The 19,559-nt window shown below is 41.1% G+C and overlaps 1 protein-coding gene across 1 annotated transcript; it reads right to left on the reverse strand.

The window, feature by feature from the left end:
• Window positions 1-2,741: 2,741 nt before the first annotated feature.
• jak3 (Janus kinase 3 (a protein tyrosine kinase, leukocyte)) lies at window positions 2,742-18,840 on the reverse strand. Its single transcript, XM_053429978.1, has 24 exons — window positions 18,693-18,840; window positions 17,234-17,440; window positions 16,653-16,770; window positions 16,029-16,146; window positions 15,019-15,164; window positions 14,554-14,857; window positions 14,169-14,291; window positions 13,918-14,075; window positions 13,723-13,834; window positions 13,258-13,438; window positions 10,932-11,056; window positions 10,634-10,765; window positions 10,447-10,534; window positions 9,779-9,903; window positions 9,116-9,245; window positions 8,738-8,889; window positions 8,392-8,542; window positions 7,842-7,966; window positions 7,527-7,716; window positions 6,553-6,677; window positions 5,997-6,169; window positions 5,428-5,545; window positions 5,225-5,338; window positions 2,742-4,345 (listed from the first exon to the last, which is right to left on the reverse strand). The coding sequence occupies exons 2-24, from the start codon at window positions 17,430-17,432 to the stop codon at window positions 4,226-4,228; spliced, it is 3,327 nt and encodes a 1,108-aa protein (XP_053285953.1). The 5' UTR covers window positions 17,433-17,440; window positions 18,693-18,840; the 3' UTR covers window positions 2,742-4,225.
• Window positions 18,841-19,559: the final 719 nt, after the last annotated feature.

Consider the following 19,559-nt stretch of genomic DNA (forward strand, 5'->3'; position numbering starts at 1 on the left):
TGCGCACATGTGCGCAGTAGGCTTCTGCGTACATGTGCGCAATGAGCTTCTGCGCACATGTGCGCAGTAGGCTTCTGCGCACATGTGCACACTAGGCTACTGCGCAGGATGTGCGCAATGGTCTTCTGCGCACATGTGCGCAGTAGGCTTCTGCGCACATGTGCGCAATGGGCTTCTGCGCACATGTGCACACTAGGCTTCTGCGCAGGATGTGCGCAATGGTCTTCTGCACACATGTGCGCAGTAGGCTTCTGCGCACATGTGCGCAATGGGCTTCTGCGCAGGATGTGCGCAGTGGGCTTCTGCGCACATGTGCGCAGTGGGCTTCTGCGCAGGATGTGCGCAGTGGGCTTCTGCGCAGGATGTGCGCAATGGTCTTCTGCGCACATGTGCGCAATGGTCTTCTGCGCACATGTGCGCAATGGGCTTCTGCGCACATGTGCACACTAGGCTTCTGCGCAGGATGTGCGCAATGGTCTTCTGCGCACATGTGCGCAGTGGGCTTCTGCGCACATGTGCGCAGTAGGCTTCTGCGTACATGTGCGCAATGGGCTTCTGCGCACATGTGCGCAGTAGGCTTCTGCGTACATGTGCGCAATGGGCTTCTGCGCACATGTGCGCAGTAGGCTTCTGCGCACATGTGCGCAATGGGCTTCTGCGCACATGTGCACACTAGGCTTCGGCGCAGGATGTGCGCAATGGTCTTCTGCGCACATGTGCGCAGTGGGCTTCTGCGCACATGTGCGCAGTAGGCTTCTGCGTACATGTGCGCAATGGGCTTCTGCGCACATGTGCGCAGTAGGCTTCTGCGCACATGTGCGCAATGGGCTTCTGCGCACATGTGCGCAGTGGGCTTCTGCGCAGGATGTGCGCAATGGGCTTCTGCGCAGGATGTGCGCAGTGGGCCTCTGCGCACATGTGCGCAATGAGCTTCTGCGCACATGTGCACACTAGGCTTCTGCGCAGGATGTGCGCAATGGTCTTCTGCACACATGTGCGCAGTAGGCTTCTGCGCACATGTGCGCAATGGGCTTCTGCGCACATGTGCACACTAGGCTTCTGCGCACATGTGCGCAATGGGCTTCTGCGCAAATGTGCGCACTAGGCTTTTGCGCACATGTGCGCAATGGGCTTCTGCGCACATGTGCACACTAGGCTTCTGCGCAGGATCTGCGCAGAAGCCCACTGCGCACATCCTGCACTAGGCTTCTGCGCAGGATGTGCGCAATGGGCTTCTGCGCAGGATGTGCGCAGTGGGCCTCTGCGCACATGTGCGCAATGAGCTTCTGCGCACATGTGCACACTAGGCTTCTGTGCAGGATGTGCGCAATGGTCTTCTGCGCACATGTGCGCAATGGTCTTCTGCGCACATGTGCGCAATGGGCTTCTGCGCACATGTGCACACTAGGCTTCTGCGCAGGATGTGCGCAGTGGGCTTCTGCGCACATGTGCGCAGTAGGCTTCTGCGTACATGTGCGCAATGAGCTTCTGCGCACATGTGCGCAGTAGGCTTCTGCGCACATGTGCACACTAGGCTTCTGCGCAGGATGTGCGCAATGGTCTTCTGCGCACATGTGCGCAGTAGGCTTCTGCGCACATGTGCGCAATGGTCTTCTGCGCACATGTGCACACTAGGCTTCTGCGCAGGATGTGCGCAATGGTCTTCTGCACACATGTGCGCAGTAGGCTTCTGCGCACATGTGCGCAATGGGCTTCTGCGCAGGATGTGCGCAGTGGGCTTCTGCGCACATGTGCGCAGTAGGCTTCTGCGCAAATGTGCGCACTAGGCTTTTGCGCACATGTGCGCAATGGGCTTCTGCGCAAATGTGCGCACTAGGCTTTTGCGCACATGTGCGCAATGGGCTTCTGCGCACATGTGCGCAGTAGGCTTCTGCGCACATGTGCGCAATGGGCTTCTGCGCACATGTGCACACTAGGCTTCTGCGCAGGATGTGCGCAATGGGCTTCTGCGCACATGTGCGCAATGGGCTTCTGCGCAGGATGTGCGCGCCCAGTTTTTTAATTTTTAATTTTTATTTAATTTAAATTAATTTAATATAATTAAAAAAAAAAATTAAATTAAATTAAATTAATTTGCCTGCAAAATAATAATAATCATTACAATTTCAATAGGGCCTCACTGTCTGTCAGTGCTCGGGCCCTAATAATAAAATAGTGTGACGTTTTTGTCCCTCTCTCAGTCCATCACTTTGATTCAGATTAAAAGATTTCTGGTGAAGGATATCGCATGAATGCTGCAGAGCATTAGAGTGAAGTGTAATTTCCCTATTTTAAAGTGGAAAGAGTTTGAAATGTAGTTAACTAACAGAGTGAGAGAGTGTATATTTTAAGGATAGTTGGAATTATGCTCAGTTTAATAACTGTAAACTGAACTACTTTACTGCTCTCATTTGAAAATATGCACCGTTATCCCCAGGAAAACGAGACATAGTGTTGCATTCAGTTGTGCTTTTGACTGAGGATCCTCTCCAGCATGGTTCGAATTATCTTTTTGTCTCTACCAGCTCCAGTTATTTGATTTTGACGTCATATTCCCCGGCTAAGCCCAGAGGTATAATGGAATGCGTGAAACGTGTGGGTCCACCGCATAAGAGAGCAAGCATGAGCTGTTTAGCAATTTCTGTATTTGAACAAAATTAATGTTACTGCTGGGTGGCTAAATAAACATGGCCTACACAGCACAATTTAAAAGTTGGCTTTGAAAAGCAATACAGCATCGATTCTTGTGAAGAAACAAACCTTTATTATGACATTTTATTTGTTCATCACAGACTATTCTAGCTGACATAAACAGTGTTGACTGGGATCTTTTAATAAGAACCCTTTTGTTTTGTTACTGCAGAGTCTCAAGGAGGACAAATATCAGAGTAAGAACATTAGTGCTGGCAGTATCTCTTGGTCTATTGTTCCTTCAACTCTGTAAAGATTTTAACTATCGAGTCACCATCAACATCGACAAAAAGGTGAGAGAGGAGGACAACGAAGTAAGAAAACCAGCCACAAACAACCAGTATGTATACTCCTGGCCAAAATGCCAACCGAACACTTCCCCTGCCAAAGTGGACAACTTCAGCTCTCTTCGTCTTCATATTCAAGACTTTCTCTACCATAAACACTGTCGACATTTCCCCATGCTGCTGGATGTCCCTGACAAATGCGGAGGACAAGCATTTCTTTTTTGGATTGATAGAAATTCCACAGCAGCCATGGGAGAAAGGCAAATTTTGAAATTTTGTTGTGATTTCACTGCCAAATTTGTGGAATATGCACCTGGAGCAATATTAGGAGAGACAATGTTAATGTTAAGATCGCTGGGTAAATGACAGTTTGTTGATTTCATAATTTATTATATATGTACATCCCTGATGCTCCAACGGCAGATGTGAGACTGTCTAGAATTTCCGATCACAATTCTTAAAATTTTTATCAAAAGAGATTTTAATTCACATAAATCATTTTGTCTTTTCTACAGCTGGTTGATAGAACTGTGACCCAGTGTAGGACAGATTTTCACCAAACTTGGTGTAATTATTATTTGAGATGGTCTCTCTAGATTTCCCTCTAGCTATATGATGTATGAACCTTACCTGAACTACAGCCTTTAGAGACACTGCTAAAATAATATGAAATGTTCTTCACTTGGGTAAGAACGAAACCTTTGGCCACAGCTGAATAAGAAAGTCATACATCTTGTCTTTCATACAAATGTTTGCCACTGTGACCCTATGTGTCACATTTTATATTGGCACAATCCCGATGTGAGAGATCCAGGTAAATATCATTCGTTGTTCAAAATTAGTTGTGAGTCTGATGAAGAAATCTGCATCTGGCATTGCGGGGATATTTTTATTAACTCAATTGTAAGAAAATATAATGAAATGTAGCATAATAAGTTGTAACTTTTACTTTGCTGATGTGTCGGTCAAGAGGCCGAGCAGTGACTGGTCAAAGCTTTGCCTTGCTCAGCATCTCAACAACAGACCATAACAAACGACTCCTCCAAAACTAAGAAACACGCAATAGAAATGTTAATGTCTCGGTACCTACTATGCAACAGTTTGGAATTCATGATGCTTTTTCCTCAGCAGCTTGTTTGTTATCGGACCAGGAAATGTTGCATTAAAAAAAATGAATTTCCACAGCAATGAAGGACACTTTGTCATTTGATACTGAGCATTGCTGTGAGGTGCGAAGCGGCTCCTTCTCAGCCTTTAGGGTTCTCTCTGTCATCCTGCATGATGATTTCAATCTGGTTTCCCAGGCTGTAGAAACATGGCCGCTCGTCGAAGTTGTACGCCCAGCACTCCTTCATCAAACTGTACACCTGGTGGTACACAGAGAAGAATCTGAAATGTGATTTTGCTGATTGTGACAGATGGGTCCACGGTGATAAAGATTATCCGTTAAAAAAAGAAAACGTTTAGGAAAACTAATATTTCCGGCAGGTGTCACATGGTCCTTATTTAAGATTAAGAAATCCTTTATCAGTCCCGAAATGGGGAAATTTGCAATTTTACAGCAGCAGAAAGACATCCAAGAAGTAATTTCTACAATCATCTCCTCTGTGGTCTCACTGACAGACAGTAAAATGATCATCAAAGCTTATACATCATGGATTATGTTTATATTGACCACTCTGTCTCCTGCTTTATTCTTCTCGCCCACCAGAGGTCCTCGGACTTTCATCCTGTTCACACATCCACCTGTTGCCCTATAAATATGTATAACTAAACCATAATATTGAGCTGAATGTACATAATTCATTTGAGTTTATAAAAAAATACTTATAAATAGTTTAATCTGAAATTACTGAAAGAGTCAAGTGCACCTAACTTAAAAACTATTTGTAGACCCAACTGATTATTAGACTCAAAGATTATTTGTAAACACAACTAAAATATTGTCTTTCATTTCCCTCCCCTGTAGTTATACACTTTCTCCCCAGTTTGCTGCCAGATAATAATTTGTCTCCTTATATTTTTCTTCTGACCTTTGATTGCCACCACCATGCTTGCTTTTGTCTGTTGCCTGCTTGCTCAAGTTTCAGCCTATAAGCTTGGTCCTCTAACTTCACCAGCCTGCCTGTGCATCTGTTCTTGGATCTTCCCTGCCTGTGCTGGTATCACCAGTCATGACAATGAGGGTTTTCGGGGGGAAAAAATCTGCATTTTACCTAATAAACCATACAGCAGAGTCAACATACCTTGGGTGGGCAGTGGGGAGGAGCCGGTAACCTCCAGTCACTCTTTAGAATATTCTCCACATGCATTGAAATGGATGGACCTTGCACGTTGTGTCCGATCTCCTGCATGTACAGCTGAAATAGTGGCACAGGTTTTTAAATAGGTAAAGATAGTAAGGAGTAGGGATTTGAGTTAACTGTTGAATTATCGGCATGTGTCTTACTCTTTTCGGGTTGCAGTTCATGTTGCAGTTGTAGAAAAGCTCGTGAAGAACGACTCCAAAACTCCAGACGTCTGATTTGTGTGAGAATTTGGACTCATTGATGGACTCTGGAGCGTACCTGCATTTGATCAGCAGTGTTAGACCATTCAAGTTTCCTGAACCCAAATGTAATCTTCAATTTAAAGATATGAAAGCTAACCTACAGAATGATCTTAAAGGCCTGATCCGGTTTTAATGTTATAACTTTCATTTGTCTTTTTAAAATATTTCCAAAAACCTATGTTTTCTCTTTCTCGATTTCTTATATTGATGCTCTCTGGCATCTCTGTTAAATATAAAAAAAAAAAAATCAGTTAGCTTAGCGTAGCACAAAGACTGGAAACTACCAGCCAAGTTGTCTCGTCTCCACTTCAAACACAGAGTAGGCTTCCTCAAACTTTTCCACTGAGCTGCTGATAGATATTTCACAGCAGGTTTAAAACAAAAACCTGCATAATTTGATATATTTCTACTTTATTACTTCTGATTCAAAAACATAGTTTCAAAACATTTAATTAAAAAAGATCTACCAGAAGATGGGGCTCTCGCCAAGCTGTTTGACGCGATAGTACTCCTTGTCAGAAGGAATAATCTTGGTCAGCCCAAAATCAGCGATTTTCACCAGCGTCTCACTGGCCACGAGGATATTTCTGGCTGCAAGGTCTCTGTGAACGTAACGCAGCGTCTGCAGGTACTCCATCCCCTGGGGAAATAATGAAACGGAAGAAATTGAAACAAACATCTCTTTTTGTCCTCGACATTGTTTAATCCGTGAAAGTGAATTTGATCTGTGAAACCACAAGTAAGATGCTAAGATGAGTCTTAGTTTTGCATTGAACATTAAAAAATTTGCAGCATGCTTTAATTTTATGTTCTTTCACTGTTGCTTTGAAAGTTTTGACTGTAATACAAATGCTCTTGCACCGATGAAGTCATTTGGAGCAAGAGTCTATGATGGGTTTATGATCTATCCTGCAGCCGGCCACCAGGGGGTGATCAAGACACTGGCTTCACTTTTGTGGAGCTGTCATATCGTCAATCTTAATATACAGATTAATGTCTGATCTACAGGTCGCTGACTCTTACCTTACATATCTGCGAAGCAAAGAGCAGCTTCCGCCTAGTATTGACTTTATGTTGGTTATTCTCCAAGTAGCCAATAAGGCTGCCGTACGGCAGGTACTCCATCACCAAGCTCATACTGAGGCGACCTGTGAACATAAGTATTAAACATTAAAGTAATTATGCACAAGATCTGACAAGGCTGTCCTGTCAGTTTGAGCTAAATCTTCCACTGTAAATCCTAAGAGTTTCTGGTATTGATCCAAACAAGCACTTTGAAGTCACATCAACATTACAGCTTTCATATGCTGCCATAGGAGGGAAAACATGGGAATCAATTGAAATTATTCATAATAAATCTCCATCTTTGACTGTATTTAAAGATGGACGACATGACCGCTACCCAAAAGCATACTGCAGTACAAGTCATTAATCCAGGTCTGTGGAGGGGACATGGACCAAATAGAAAATATAAATATTTTCTTCAAGATGGTTTCTCTCACAAAAGGTAGTTCTTATCATACTGGTGTTTGCTCAAGTTTTTAGTTTACTAGTACATTTTGTATTAGATCATTAATTTGAGGTTAAATATCGTTATTTACAGCTCAAACTGACTGGTGATTCGTCGAGTCGGTGTATCGATGGTTTTTTGATAACGTGGCTCCATCCTTCGATCACTACTGTGTAGACTCTGGCTCTGAATATGCAAGATGGCTACGCTCGCATCCAGGATCCTTTTAGCTTGATTTCTGGATAAAGAGAGTCTATGGTCTCCCCATGGTTCTGCAAAGCTTCTGAATATAGTAACTCCAAATCATAACTACACCTCAAACAGATAGATGTGTGCCACTACGAGTTTGTCATAAAAATAAGTGGAATTGTTGAAATGGACTGAGATTTCACAGTATGCATGTTCTCAGCAGCGAACGGCAAAAAGCTGTTGATCTAGTTTCTCGTTTTGAAAAGGATTGTGTGTTTATGTTGCGTGATTTCATTACCCATACTGTAGCAGACTCCTCTGTATTTGACGATGTAGTCGCAGTGCAGCACGCTGAGGGTTTTGACTTCCTTCTGGAAGTCCTCCTGAGTCGACTGCTGGTTGGGCTGCAGCTTTTTCACAGCGACCAGCTCGCCCGTGTTGTCACCCAGCGGGTCGTAACGACAGAGCTCAACACTGCCGAAGTTTCCCTGGAAAGGTTTTGAGTCACGCATTTGTTTGTCATACCCAGAAATGAAGTATGAACCATATGATCTTGATGTGTAACATTGCATAGAGATATGGTCCTGTGGCTGCTCTGGTGTCTCATGCTTACCTTTCCCAGAGGGGTGATGTAGCGTAGGTGTCTTTCCTCAAACAGGGTCTGGTCATGTTGAGTGCTGAGGGCTCTCCGCAGTGGGCTCTGTGTGACAGGCTCAGTGGCGCGCAAAATCACATAATCTGCCAGGAAACAAGAATCACTGGTCACTGGGGATGGGGTGGTGGGGGGAAGCACCCACCAATTTCACAGGTAATAATTAATGTTTCTAAATTAATAAATTAGACATATTTACGGGACTGATATCCATGAGTTTGCAATTTGGTGTTCCACATTATTCGTATTCGTTTACTGTGCACTTATTAGTGGGTGGCTGCTGCTCATCATTGATGCATGATGCTTATTATTAATATTGCTTTCAAAACAGTTGTAAGGTGCTTTACAAGTTAAAATGAAAAAGAAGGAGGCAAACTGTTGACAACTTTGCCTGTCAACTTTAAAATTGTATTTTTCCTCCTGTTGGATCAGTAGCAACACTGATGAACTGCTTCGTCTCTAGCTCCGTATCAAATGTGAATGTGAGGTAGTTATGTATGCACATCATTACCTGAAGTGATCAGACTGTTGAGTTGACGGATAATACTGCGACAGGAAGGTCTGTAGTCCGCCTGGTAAGACATGCACTGACTGATCAGATCCGCCAGCTCCGTCCACTGGGAAGGTGGCAGCTGCTGGAACCCATCATAAAACTGACGCTTCTACAGAAAACACAGCGGTCACACGCATTAATGACTGGAATAGGTATATTCTCGTCTCTTTATTCTTATTTTCTTCAATGTAATTGTATTATTACTTTATCAAATTCTTATTGGATGTGCAGCACATCCAACTTGCTACAAGAGCAGCATTCAATGTGCATTTTGCTCGACTCATCAGGAGAGAAGTGGACGTACCTGTTCCAGGTCCCAGCCTCGCAGGGGAGCGGTCCCATTGTTGAAGATTTCCCACACAGTGGCACCAAAGCTCCACTTATCACACTCCTGCGTCAGGTTGTCTGGGCTCTCCAGCACCTCAGGGGCCACCCATGGGATCCGGTCCAGGATAACTGAACACACAGAAATGTGTTAATGCAAAGGCACTGATTATCATAGTATCAAAAGAGTAAAGAATACTTAATCATGATTATTTATATAGTTACGTTTTTGTCACGGATAAATCTTCTTTATGGATAATTAATGTTGGACAACAACGTCACCACTTTATCAACCGTATTACATTTGAAAGTTCATTGGGCATGTGAACGTTGAGATTATAGAACTGTCTTGTTTTACCATCTTTGCCCAGCATGATGCCCGGGTCACTCAGCTTGATGAAAGGGGAGGAGCCCTGTGACGGGTCGCCCTCTCTGGCCAGCAGCAGGTTTTTAGCACATATGTTTCCATGAACAATGTTTTTCTCTTCCTGTGGAAAACTTGCATGTTACTGTCTGCTCATTGTGATAGATAATACATTTGTGTAATGATGATTGGTGAACAGACGTGTATGTAGAAGATTTACAAGGTTGTTCATTTTAGAGGGGTTAACTTAAGGTTTACGATTATTGCTCCGGGAATTTAACTTTATGGCTTCTTGAACCCTGAAACTTTATGGTGTCTCTGAGCAAATGGTTCACTCCAGGGGTCTTGACCAGAAATGAAGCCAGGATGTCGCCCACCCTGATGAAACATCGAAGAAGGTAAAAGATACCTTCTTTTCCCTTGTGGGAGGGGGCTATGAGTTATAAGTATACCGATTTCTCCTCTGTTCTATACTCATTGTGCATGTCCTTCTGGTGATTGTGCTTTGAGTCCATAGTCAGATGTTGGATCAAATTTACCGAAAGACAAGTGCTGTGCTTGATTCACATAAAATTGCCACTACAATAGATAGATAGATAGATGCTGTGGATCGTGATGCAGTCGTTACTTGTGTGACCACATCAGAAAGTCTCTCACCAGAAAGTTGAGGGCAGATGCGAGCTGTTTGGCCACGTCGAGTTTCCAGCTCACTGACACAGATCTCCCTCTCTTCAAGTAAAGGTCAAGGGCCCCGTGCTTGACAAACTCCTGCACCATGATGTCTGCGAGGCACAAGGAGGTTTGTTTCAACAGCTGTTCTTCAAAAGCAAGCACAGACTCGGAATAACTCACCCACATTGCAGGGACTGAGCTGGGGTCAATTGAGGTAGCCTTGATTTTTTTTGGGGGGGTTAAATAAGAATTCATTTTTTCATTCAGTATCTCGTTCTTTTTGGAGTGTACACAATTTACAGGAACAGAACATGTAAATGATGGATAGCAGAACCTCATTTTCATCTATATGGAGAGAAAAAAACAGACTGAATATAAAGATGGATGTCTCCGCCTCCTCCCACTATCCATAAATGAGGCCAAAATATCCAAACTAGGAATGTCGCCATCTTTGGAGCAAGAGTCTGAGCAGTAGCCACCAGGGGCGAGTTAAAGTATCGAGGTCCCGCCAATCAAGGCACTTTGGCTTCACTTTAGGGGAACAGTCATGTGGACAATCTTTATATACAGGTCACAAACGCATATAGGCAAACAATCTGCAATTGAAGTGATAGTCATACAGAAGAGGAACCTGCAGTTTGGATTAAACATACTTTTTACTCCATGAACACTGATGCCATAAACGTGGAGGATGTGTTTGTGTGAAATCTGACTCATCAAGCTGGCAGCTTCAAAGAATGACTGCGAGAGAGAAAGGACAAGTACACAACTGGTTAATCAGTGAGAATAACTGACAAAAGCATTCATATTGTCTGTGCTTTTAAATCTTAGTAGACAAACCTCCCAGCTGTTCTTGTCAGCGCCATCAAGCTCTTTCAGTAGGACTTCTGTCACATGCTTTTCCCCCTCGTGAATGTCTGTTTTGTGGCCTTTAAAAATCCGCGTGAAGGATCCCTGTCCCAGGCTTACCTCCTTATAGTAGAACACAAAACATAATTACGTTCCCTCCATCGTAAAGAAACTACCTACCTTTCATTTTAGTAATACTGCATTCGTCGTAGGAGCAGTTTTAGCACAATGACAGTATTCGTAATAATCCTAATGGTAGATACAGTTGGAGTCGTGTCTGTAAACTCACGCATTTTAGGTCTTCGTATTTGATTATGTGGAACTGGATGTGATTGAATTTGTTCCTCTCAGGTGACGGGGAGCCTTGAGTTTCCACAGAGTTGCTGCTGCGTATGATGATGAGATTTGTGAGCTCTGTGGAAACGGCAGCGTACATATTAACTGTCAGTTAGTCGACACAAGATGGAAACATGAAGGAACATAGTCCACTCCAAGCAGGACATTGAGGTGTTGGGTGGTTTAAGCAATGTTTCACCGCAGGTGTGAAGGCCCCGAGACACATTGAGGATGGATTTTGGTCCAGTCAGTCAAATCACCACAAGGTCCGAATGTTATCAGGATAAAGATATAATCATGCAAATGAGATGCATTTAAACACTTAAATCAGTAAGTAGATTTAAAAATTGACGTATATTGTAGTTATAGTTTTCATGCTGTTCAGTGTTGGGACCGGGAATTTGTGAACTACAGTTCGGCCTACATGTGTAGTCAAAGCTTGACCACACAAATTGCCCTGATAGTGGCCAGCCGCCATTTTGAAGGCACACTCGCTTACACAGACAGGAATACACATATTTATATAGTAAGTACAGCTTTAATAATTTGTTTTTACACTTTATTGTCCTCATAATAAATGTTTTTCTTTCACAAATGTTGTTTTCATTAATGTTGCATACGTGTGAATTGTCAAGCTCTACACTGTCAAGAACTCTATATCCTTCCATTTAGCTAACTATCTATATGGTCATTTTGGTTGTAGTTATTAATTTAATTGTTAATCAGAGTTCGAAATTTGTAGTTAGTACTTTCATGAGACTTGATCAATTAATTTGCTATCTTCTCTTCCTTTGAAGGGTGGTTCCCCGAGGTAATTTTAATCAATTAAAGGTTAATATTAATGTTCAATATTTGTTCTGCTAACCAAATGTATTGAATGCCCAAAGACACACCATTTAATGGTGTCGCGTTTAATGTGTTATTGCAGATCATCAGATTAAAGATGCTTAATCATTTAGACTTTAGTTTGTTTAGTCATCTCTCTGTTGGTTTGTTAGCTGACTCACTGTTGACTTCAAATAAAGATGAACAGAGCGATCACACCCCTGCACGAGAAGCTTATAAGACGATTACATCAGAATGCTGAACTAATATTCAGAAAACATGAATATAAGAGGTGGCTATAACCTGATGTGTACATGCACAATGATTACAATTTTGAATGTGATTCTGGAGTGCATGTTAATATAGGTCGATTTGACTTTTGCCCGCTTTGCCTGTTTATATTGAGCAAATAATCTAGCACATGCTGTATGCTCACAGTGGATAAGACATGATCACAGTCCATGCACCTAGGTGTTACTGCGACAAAGCACCTCATAACTCTTTGAAGACAGTTTTAACCAGCACATTGTGGCAATACCAAAAACCCTAACCCTAACCCTAACCCACCAGCAGCTGTTAGGGACATAGCTTCAGTTGTGCACCATAGCGTCATCAAGTGTTTTGTTCTCTAAATGTATTGTAGTATATGCTCAGTGATATCCTGGTACTCATTGGTTAATTTATGGTCATTTTGGTTGTAGTTATTAATTTAATTGTAAATCAGAGTTAGAAATTTGTAGTTAGTACTTTCATGAGACTTGATCAATTAATTTGCTATCTTCTCTTCCTTTGAATCCCCAAAGACACACCATTTAATGGTGTCGCGTTTAATGTGTTATTGCAGATCATCAGATTAAAGATGCTTAATCATTTAGACTTTAGTTTGTTTAGTCATCTCTCTGTTGGTTTGTTAGCTGACTCACTGTTGACTTCAAATAAAGATGAACAGAGCGATCACACCCCTGCACGAGAAGCTTATAAGACGATTACATCAGAATGCTGTTTTTTTTCCACATTAACACAACTAATATTCAGAAAACATGAATATAAGAGGTGGCTATAACCTGATGTGTACATGCACAATGATTACAATTTTGAATGTGATTCTGGAGTGCATGTTAATATAGGTCGATTTGACTTTTGCCCGCTTTGCCTGTTTATATTGAGCAAATAATCTAGCACATGCTGTATGCTCACAGTGGATAAGACATGATCACAGTCCATGCACCTAGGTGTTACTGCGACAAAGCACCTCATAACTCTTTGAAGACAGTTTTAACCAGCACATTGTGGCAATACCAAAAACCCTAACCCTAACCCTTACCCACCAGCGGCTGTTAGGGACATAGCTTCAGTTGTGCACCATAGCGTCATCAAGTGTTTTGTTCTCTAAATGTATTGTAGTATATGCTCAGTGATATCCTGGTACTCATGGGTTAATTTAGGAATCAAACCTTTGGGTCTGGGTGGACAGCAGCGGCCCAACTTGACAGGAACTTCAGCCAGCAGCAGCTTGGTGTGTTGGTAATGACTGGTGATCTCTCTTAAGCTGCCAAATGATTTCTGGACACCAGGAAGACTGAATTGCACATTCTTAATGATGAGACAGTCTTTATAGTCGAGTCCAAGTGGGGTCTGTAGAAACATACATTCTGCATGAACAATTTGACAAAGAGAGATATGGATTTATTTTTGCAAACATCTAAGTTTCACTATTTTTAAGCCCCAACCCCTCAACCTTTACCCGGCGAGGTTGTTACCATTTATTTCGATGGTGACATGAGCGCATCATCTGCATAGAGATAAATTCGCAGACAGAGGCCTATAGTTTTAAAGACTAAACTCTTCCCAGCAAACTAGTATTCAGTCTTTATCTATGTCTATATGTCAAGTTATGCGCCCTCAACCAGATCCTTTACCTGAACACACACAGTGAGGAAGAAGCTGTCATAGTTCTTCGGACTCTGCCGGACCAGGAATGTACCTCCTTTAAATCCAGATTTCTTCAATTTGTTGACTGCGAACTCAGATCTGATCAAACAAGATATGAAATAAACATCTAAGAACAGACGCTGGTTAATGTTTCCATTGGGTTCAGACTTGCAATGACTCACGTGATTGGGCCATGGCAATGGTTTTTCACACCCTCCAGAATACTTGGGGGAGCAATGTCCTGGCAGAAGTAGTGGCTAGAGTCCGTGGTCAGTCTGAAGTAGCCATCGACAAGTGACGCAAACGAAAGTGCTTCCCTTAGACCCTGGAACTTGACTTCCTGTGGTGGGAATGCATATTTTGCAACAAATAAATAAATTATGAATAAATTAACATTGACAATTAACAGGGAAATGAAGAATGTGGCGTTTACCAAGTGACTCTCATCTTTGCGGGTTATTGTCACCATCCTACTGTCTTGGGGAAGCTGCTCCTGACACACCCTCTTTATACTGATGTCAATGATTTCTTGGAAATCACAGAAGGTCAGCCACTCCTAAAAAAGAAGATATACTCCAGGTTTATAACCAAGTTTTGACCTTAGTATGAAAATTGCCTGGAAATAATGTACTTTATTTAAATCTCTTGACATTTTAAGTCAAGTTAAGTTATCACACATGTGAGGCCAAAAGAGCTTTACAAGACAACCTGACCTAGATCTAATTAATCCAGAATAAACTGCAGAGAGTAGCATAACCAAACCAGGTCGCCGCTTGTTGAAGCTTGAATATGTGTCATCTGAATGATCTTGTTCTTACCAGTGAACTATCAGGATGGCAACTTCCACTGGTTTGAATTCCACTTTCCCCAGTCACCCGCACCAGACTGAAAGCTGGCTTTTCCTGGGAGGCGGCAGGACCCACTTTGAAGGTTTCGCTCCCAAGAGAGGGCTCGATGCCAGCCAGTTCAATCAGGTACTTGACTTTCAAGCTGCACGCGTCCACAGAGCAGTTTCCAAGCTTCCTTAAGAAACACTTGAGGGTGTTTCGGATTCGATAACGATCCAGGCGGTTTCGTCTCTGGATGTCATGGCGATGTGACTTTGGTAGGCAGGATTTGTAGCTGAAAGGTTAGAGTAGAAGATGTGGCGCTGTGGTTGCAGACTCAAAAACTCCGTTCAAAAACTGCTGAAATATGAATATCTTGTATGCATGAATGGAAAATCCCACAAGGATTCAGCTCATGTAATGGCCAAAAATGAAACGTTGTGCAAATATAGATACCTGACTGTTTTGCAGAGTTCTCTAACAGTCTGGTGGCGCTCTTTAACCATTCTCCATAGGTCCAATACTGCAAGGCCGAGACATTCCTCCTGAGTGCTCAGAGGAGGAGAAACCCCTGCCTCACTGGCAATGAAGTCACTTCGCAACTGGGAGACGAAATAGAATAGTGACACTGTATTTAATGCATGCAATTATTTCTGGCTGCAAACCTGGCAACAATCTGCAATATTAACCGTTTGCATTTTTACATTAATAATTTATATCCTGCATCTATATTTATACTGCATTCATTTTAGAAGTTGGCACAACACAAAAAAAAAATATTGATAACATCCACAGAATAAAATAATTTCAACGTGGAACAGGAATGATTGGTGCTTTATTAAAGACCACTTTCATTTCCTCTTAAAGTGACAATCAGTTCAACAAATGTCTTGTTACATGGTACAATGTGCAGCGAATTGTGTCATTGTGCCTGCACCCAGTTTTTTAATTTCTCAGATCTAATAAAAACTTCATACTACCAGCACCCAGCAATATTACATTTTTTAGAATCAGTGCTAAAGTTATGACCAATAGAGATTAGTATGTGAAAATAGATCCCAACATTTTTTTTTTTCTATAAAAGATAAATCGATGGGATGGACATTTGAATCAAAAAAACATTTCTAAGGAATATATACTTGAGTTATTCTTATCCTACGTTTTCTCAGATTGAAACAAAAATGTCCTCTTGTCCACTACAGTGGACATTTCTTGTAAAATTTGAATGAACTTAAGTTTTAACAATTGTATCTCTCCAACACTTACATAATATCAGATCAATATAAATAAAAAATTAATTTCTTCCTGCGTCATAATATTTTGAGAATTCATATCTCATAAAAGTGCACTGTTAATGATTCAAGTGTAGTTATAGTTATATTCAAACATAATAGAATATAAAAACAGCATTTAGTCTTTGAGTGAATGAAATAGAATTTTGATCATTTACACATGTTCTGCTTTACCTGAGCGAAGAGATAGTCAATGACACTGCAGTCGAGCACCGGAGTGCAGCTGTCTCTGCTCAGATCGTAGCGGTACGATTTTCTTGGTCCTTTACCAAACCAGTTTCCAAAGAAAAATCTGCAAACCAAAAATAAATCCATCCTTCATCATCTTATGGAGACAACGTTTAACGCTAAGAATTCACAAGGTCCCTGTTTCCCATGCAGTTTGTGAGGGTATACGTCTGCACACTGGTTTGAAACAAAAATACATAATTTCCAGTTCTATTGCTGTAGATTTAGTTTTGTAAGAGGAGTAAAGATAGAAAGGAAATTGTGGGATTTTGCCTTTGACCTCTGTTTGTGCTACACACTAAACACTTTATTGTGACTTCGGTAATGAATGGATTTGTTAACGCTATCCTTTATTAATGAAGATTGTTGCACGCTATCCTTAGCTATGTTCTCACATGTGCTTAGTTGGCAGAATTTACCCGAATGATTTTCAACACTTGTTTAAAGAATTTTATTTATTTCCAGTTAAAACTATGAATCATTTGATTCTATGTAATACGTTGACGTTAATGTGTAGTTTTCTGAAGTAAATGAGTGACTGTTTGATTCCTCAGGGAGTTTTCATCCTACCTGACTCTGAAGTGGACCTGCAGCTTTTCATCTGTGTTGAACATGTGCGATGGAGGATACCAAAATGAGAAGTCAGATGACGCCAACCCAAAAAGACCCAGGTACACTGGTAGGATTCCTGGAGAAGGACATTAAAATCAGCGTCTCATCTCTGGCCTAGTGTCGGTAATGGGCTCTGTTGAAGATTTTTTGACCATCCTCACACGTTACATCTGCACAATGCCATTATTACATTACATTTCATTGAGCTGACGCTTTTAGCCAAAGCGACTTACAATAAATTATGAGATTAGAGCCTGTCTAACTCCACACACACTCCCTCCTGTCTCCAAGCAGTGACCAACATCAGGTCATAGATAGAGGACCAACCAACAGTGGTTTGTAGCGTCTACGCTCATGGACTTTCATGATTGTAGTTTTTTCTATTCTTCATACCCAGCCAGAGTCAAATCCAAATTTATCAATCTGAATCAAAACTGAATGAGCAGAAATGAAAGGAATGTAAAAAATGAAAAGACGTAGAATTCGCAGTTTATCTTTCACACGGTCAAAGTCATGATTCTCCATTATGATAACCGTACCACATTTCTTTCCTGCTTGGATGCAGACATGCTCAGCAGAGACTTGGTCAGAGGAAATGTGTATTGTTGTTGCCTCCTTTGTTGCAGGGAAGAAGTAGAGGTGCACGTGTAAACTGGGCCCAGTGCTCGTACTGGACTTGTGGCTGCCTCCGCGGTCTCTGTTCACCAGAGGAGCTGACTCCTCCTCACTGAGATCCATGGTTACTCCTGATGTTGACAGCAACAAAAGCACCAACAAGAGGAAGTATTATTAATCTTTATTTAAATAGCAGCTTTCAAACAAATCAGAGGCAACGGAAAATGCGTTTTAGGTGATCAAGAAAGCATAGAATGTTAAATATGGATTCAAATTTAAACAAACATTCAATAATAGCAAAAACAACAATATAAAATTGTTAAGATAGTGTTATATATATATATAATCAACAATACATTTTTAGTACAGATAAATTTAATAGAATAAATAATAATGATACATCATAAGAACCTGACTAAGTGGGTTTGTCAGCTCCTCTCAGATCATCTCGTAAGCTGCTCCAGTGGCATTGAATTGAATTAAACAGTATAAAATGAAAATTAAGTTTTCAGATTATCTTGACAAATGTTAAAACCCCATATTTTCCATATCATTGCTCTTGAGCCATTGCTTTATGTTAAATACTCTTAATACAGATACATTTATTTGTCATTTTGAACCAGTCTTTTGGCTTCAAATTAACAACAGCAAATGCGTTAACATAAATACTCACAGAAGTTTTATATAAAATATATCTTTAATAATATAGAAAAAACATCATCCGTATATATTTGGAAATATGCTGTTATAAGAAGATAAATGTATCTTATATATAGGCACCACATTGAACATTTGTTTGATATACTTTTATTTCAATGAAAACAAATGGTTAAATATAAAACAAATTGTCTTTAGACCATTAAATGTAAAACTGTAATTAGATATAAATGCATAATAAGTTAGTAATTAGGCCATAAATACTCTACAGCATGACAACCATTGTCTTTTTATTTTTGGTGACAAGTTAACTTTTGTGTATATACGATGAAGTATAACTTATTTCAGCAAAGTTTGTATTGAGTAGAAGTCCCACTGTGACACTAAATGATGCTTGGGAAATGCTAAATGAAGATTTGTGGGGATTTCCATGATGTGTCACAGAACAGCTCACCATGTTCTGCTGTAGCTCGACAAGGCAGAGGAGCACATAAGCATAAACAAAACTCAGTTAAGGATATAAATCATCTATCACTAGGTTTAACTAACCCTTTGTGAAACAGTCGTTTGATCATAGTTTTAAAAACACATCAAGCGACAAATTCCCCACATTGCATTGTGGCTCCTGTCGATATAAAATCAAACTCCGACATATCTCAGCAGTTAATGGATAAAAAGTGTATATCAATATCAAGGGTAATTGATTTCAATAAGTTGTACAGTTACCTTTACAGCTGAAGAGTGAAAGTCCTCTCGATCACTTGTCCCTGTAAACCAGGCATTTTTCTTTTACTTCTGGGTTTGCGCTGTGTGTGCGTCTGTGTGTGTGTCTGTTGACAGGAAGTTCAATTTCCTGATTTAGACAAGCAGATGCAACAACATCATCAGTTTACTGTCATCGCTGTTCAACTGTTTTCATCCCGCAGACTGAACTGATGCACAGCCACAGAAAAAACACGTGAAAAATTAAGTGTTAAGCAAAATACTTCACTCTTTTGAAATTATTGTTTTCCAACTGTCAGGGTTTTAATTGTCTTCGACACATTTTCACTTATTTTCATTTCAAAAAGATCTTTACAAAATGCTACACATCAACTACTAGAACTTATAACTGGCCCTTTTAAACATTTAAGTGGAAATGTGTTTTGTAGTTTTTGTGTAATTCTGCTTACTAACAAACTAACAAACCAACATAACTTCCTTGGCAGAGGTGACTATGATTTTGTGAATTAAATGTAATCATCAATTCACATTAAATAGATAGTTTGTTGTTAAAGTGAAAGCGAATGCTGACAGGAAAAGAGAAGCAGCTGACAACTGTGGTTTCCCTGTTCAGCGCTCAGGTTTTTATCAGTTTCCTCTTGTAGCTCTAAGAAAACCACTCGGTTTAAACTGCAGAAGCTGCACCACTGTACATGTCCTTCTGACGGTAACCCAGTCGTCCTCATTCTTGTAGAATGCTTTTTCCAAGTGTGCCCAATTCATCCCCTTACTCAAACTATCTTCTGCCACAGAAACTGCTGAGATTATGCTCCTTTATTCGTCTACATGGTCTCCCCAGGGATGATGTCTCTGAGAGCTGGCCCCACTTTA

The sequence above is a fragment of the Pleuronectes platessa genome, chromosome 9, assembly GCF_947347685.1.
Source record: "Pleuronectes platessa chromosome 9, fPlePla1.1, whole genome shotgun sequence".
NCBI classification, from domain to species: domain Eukaryota; kingdom Metazoa; phylum Chordata; class Actinopteri; order Pleuronectiformes; family Pleuronectidae; genus Pleuronectes; species Pleuronectes platessa.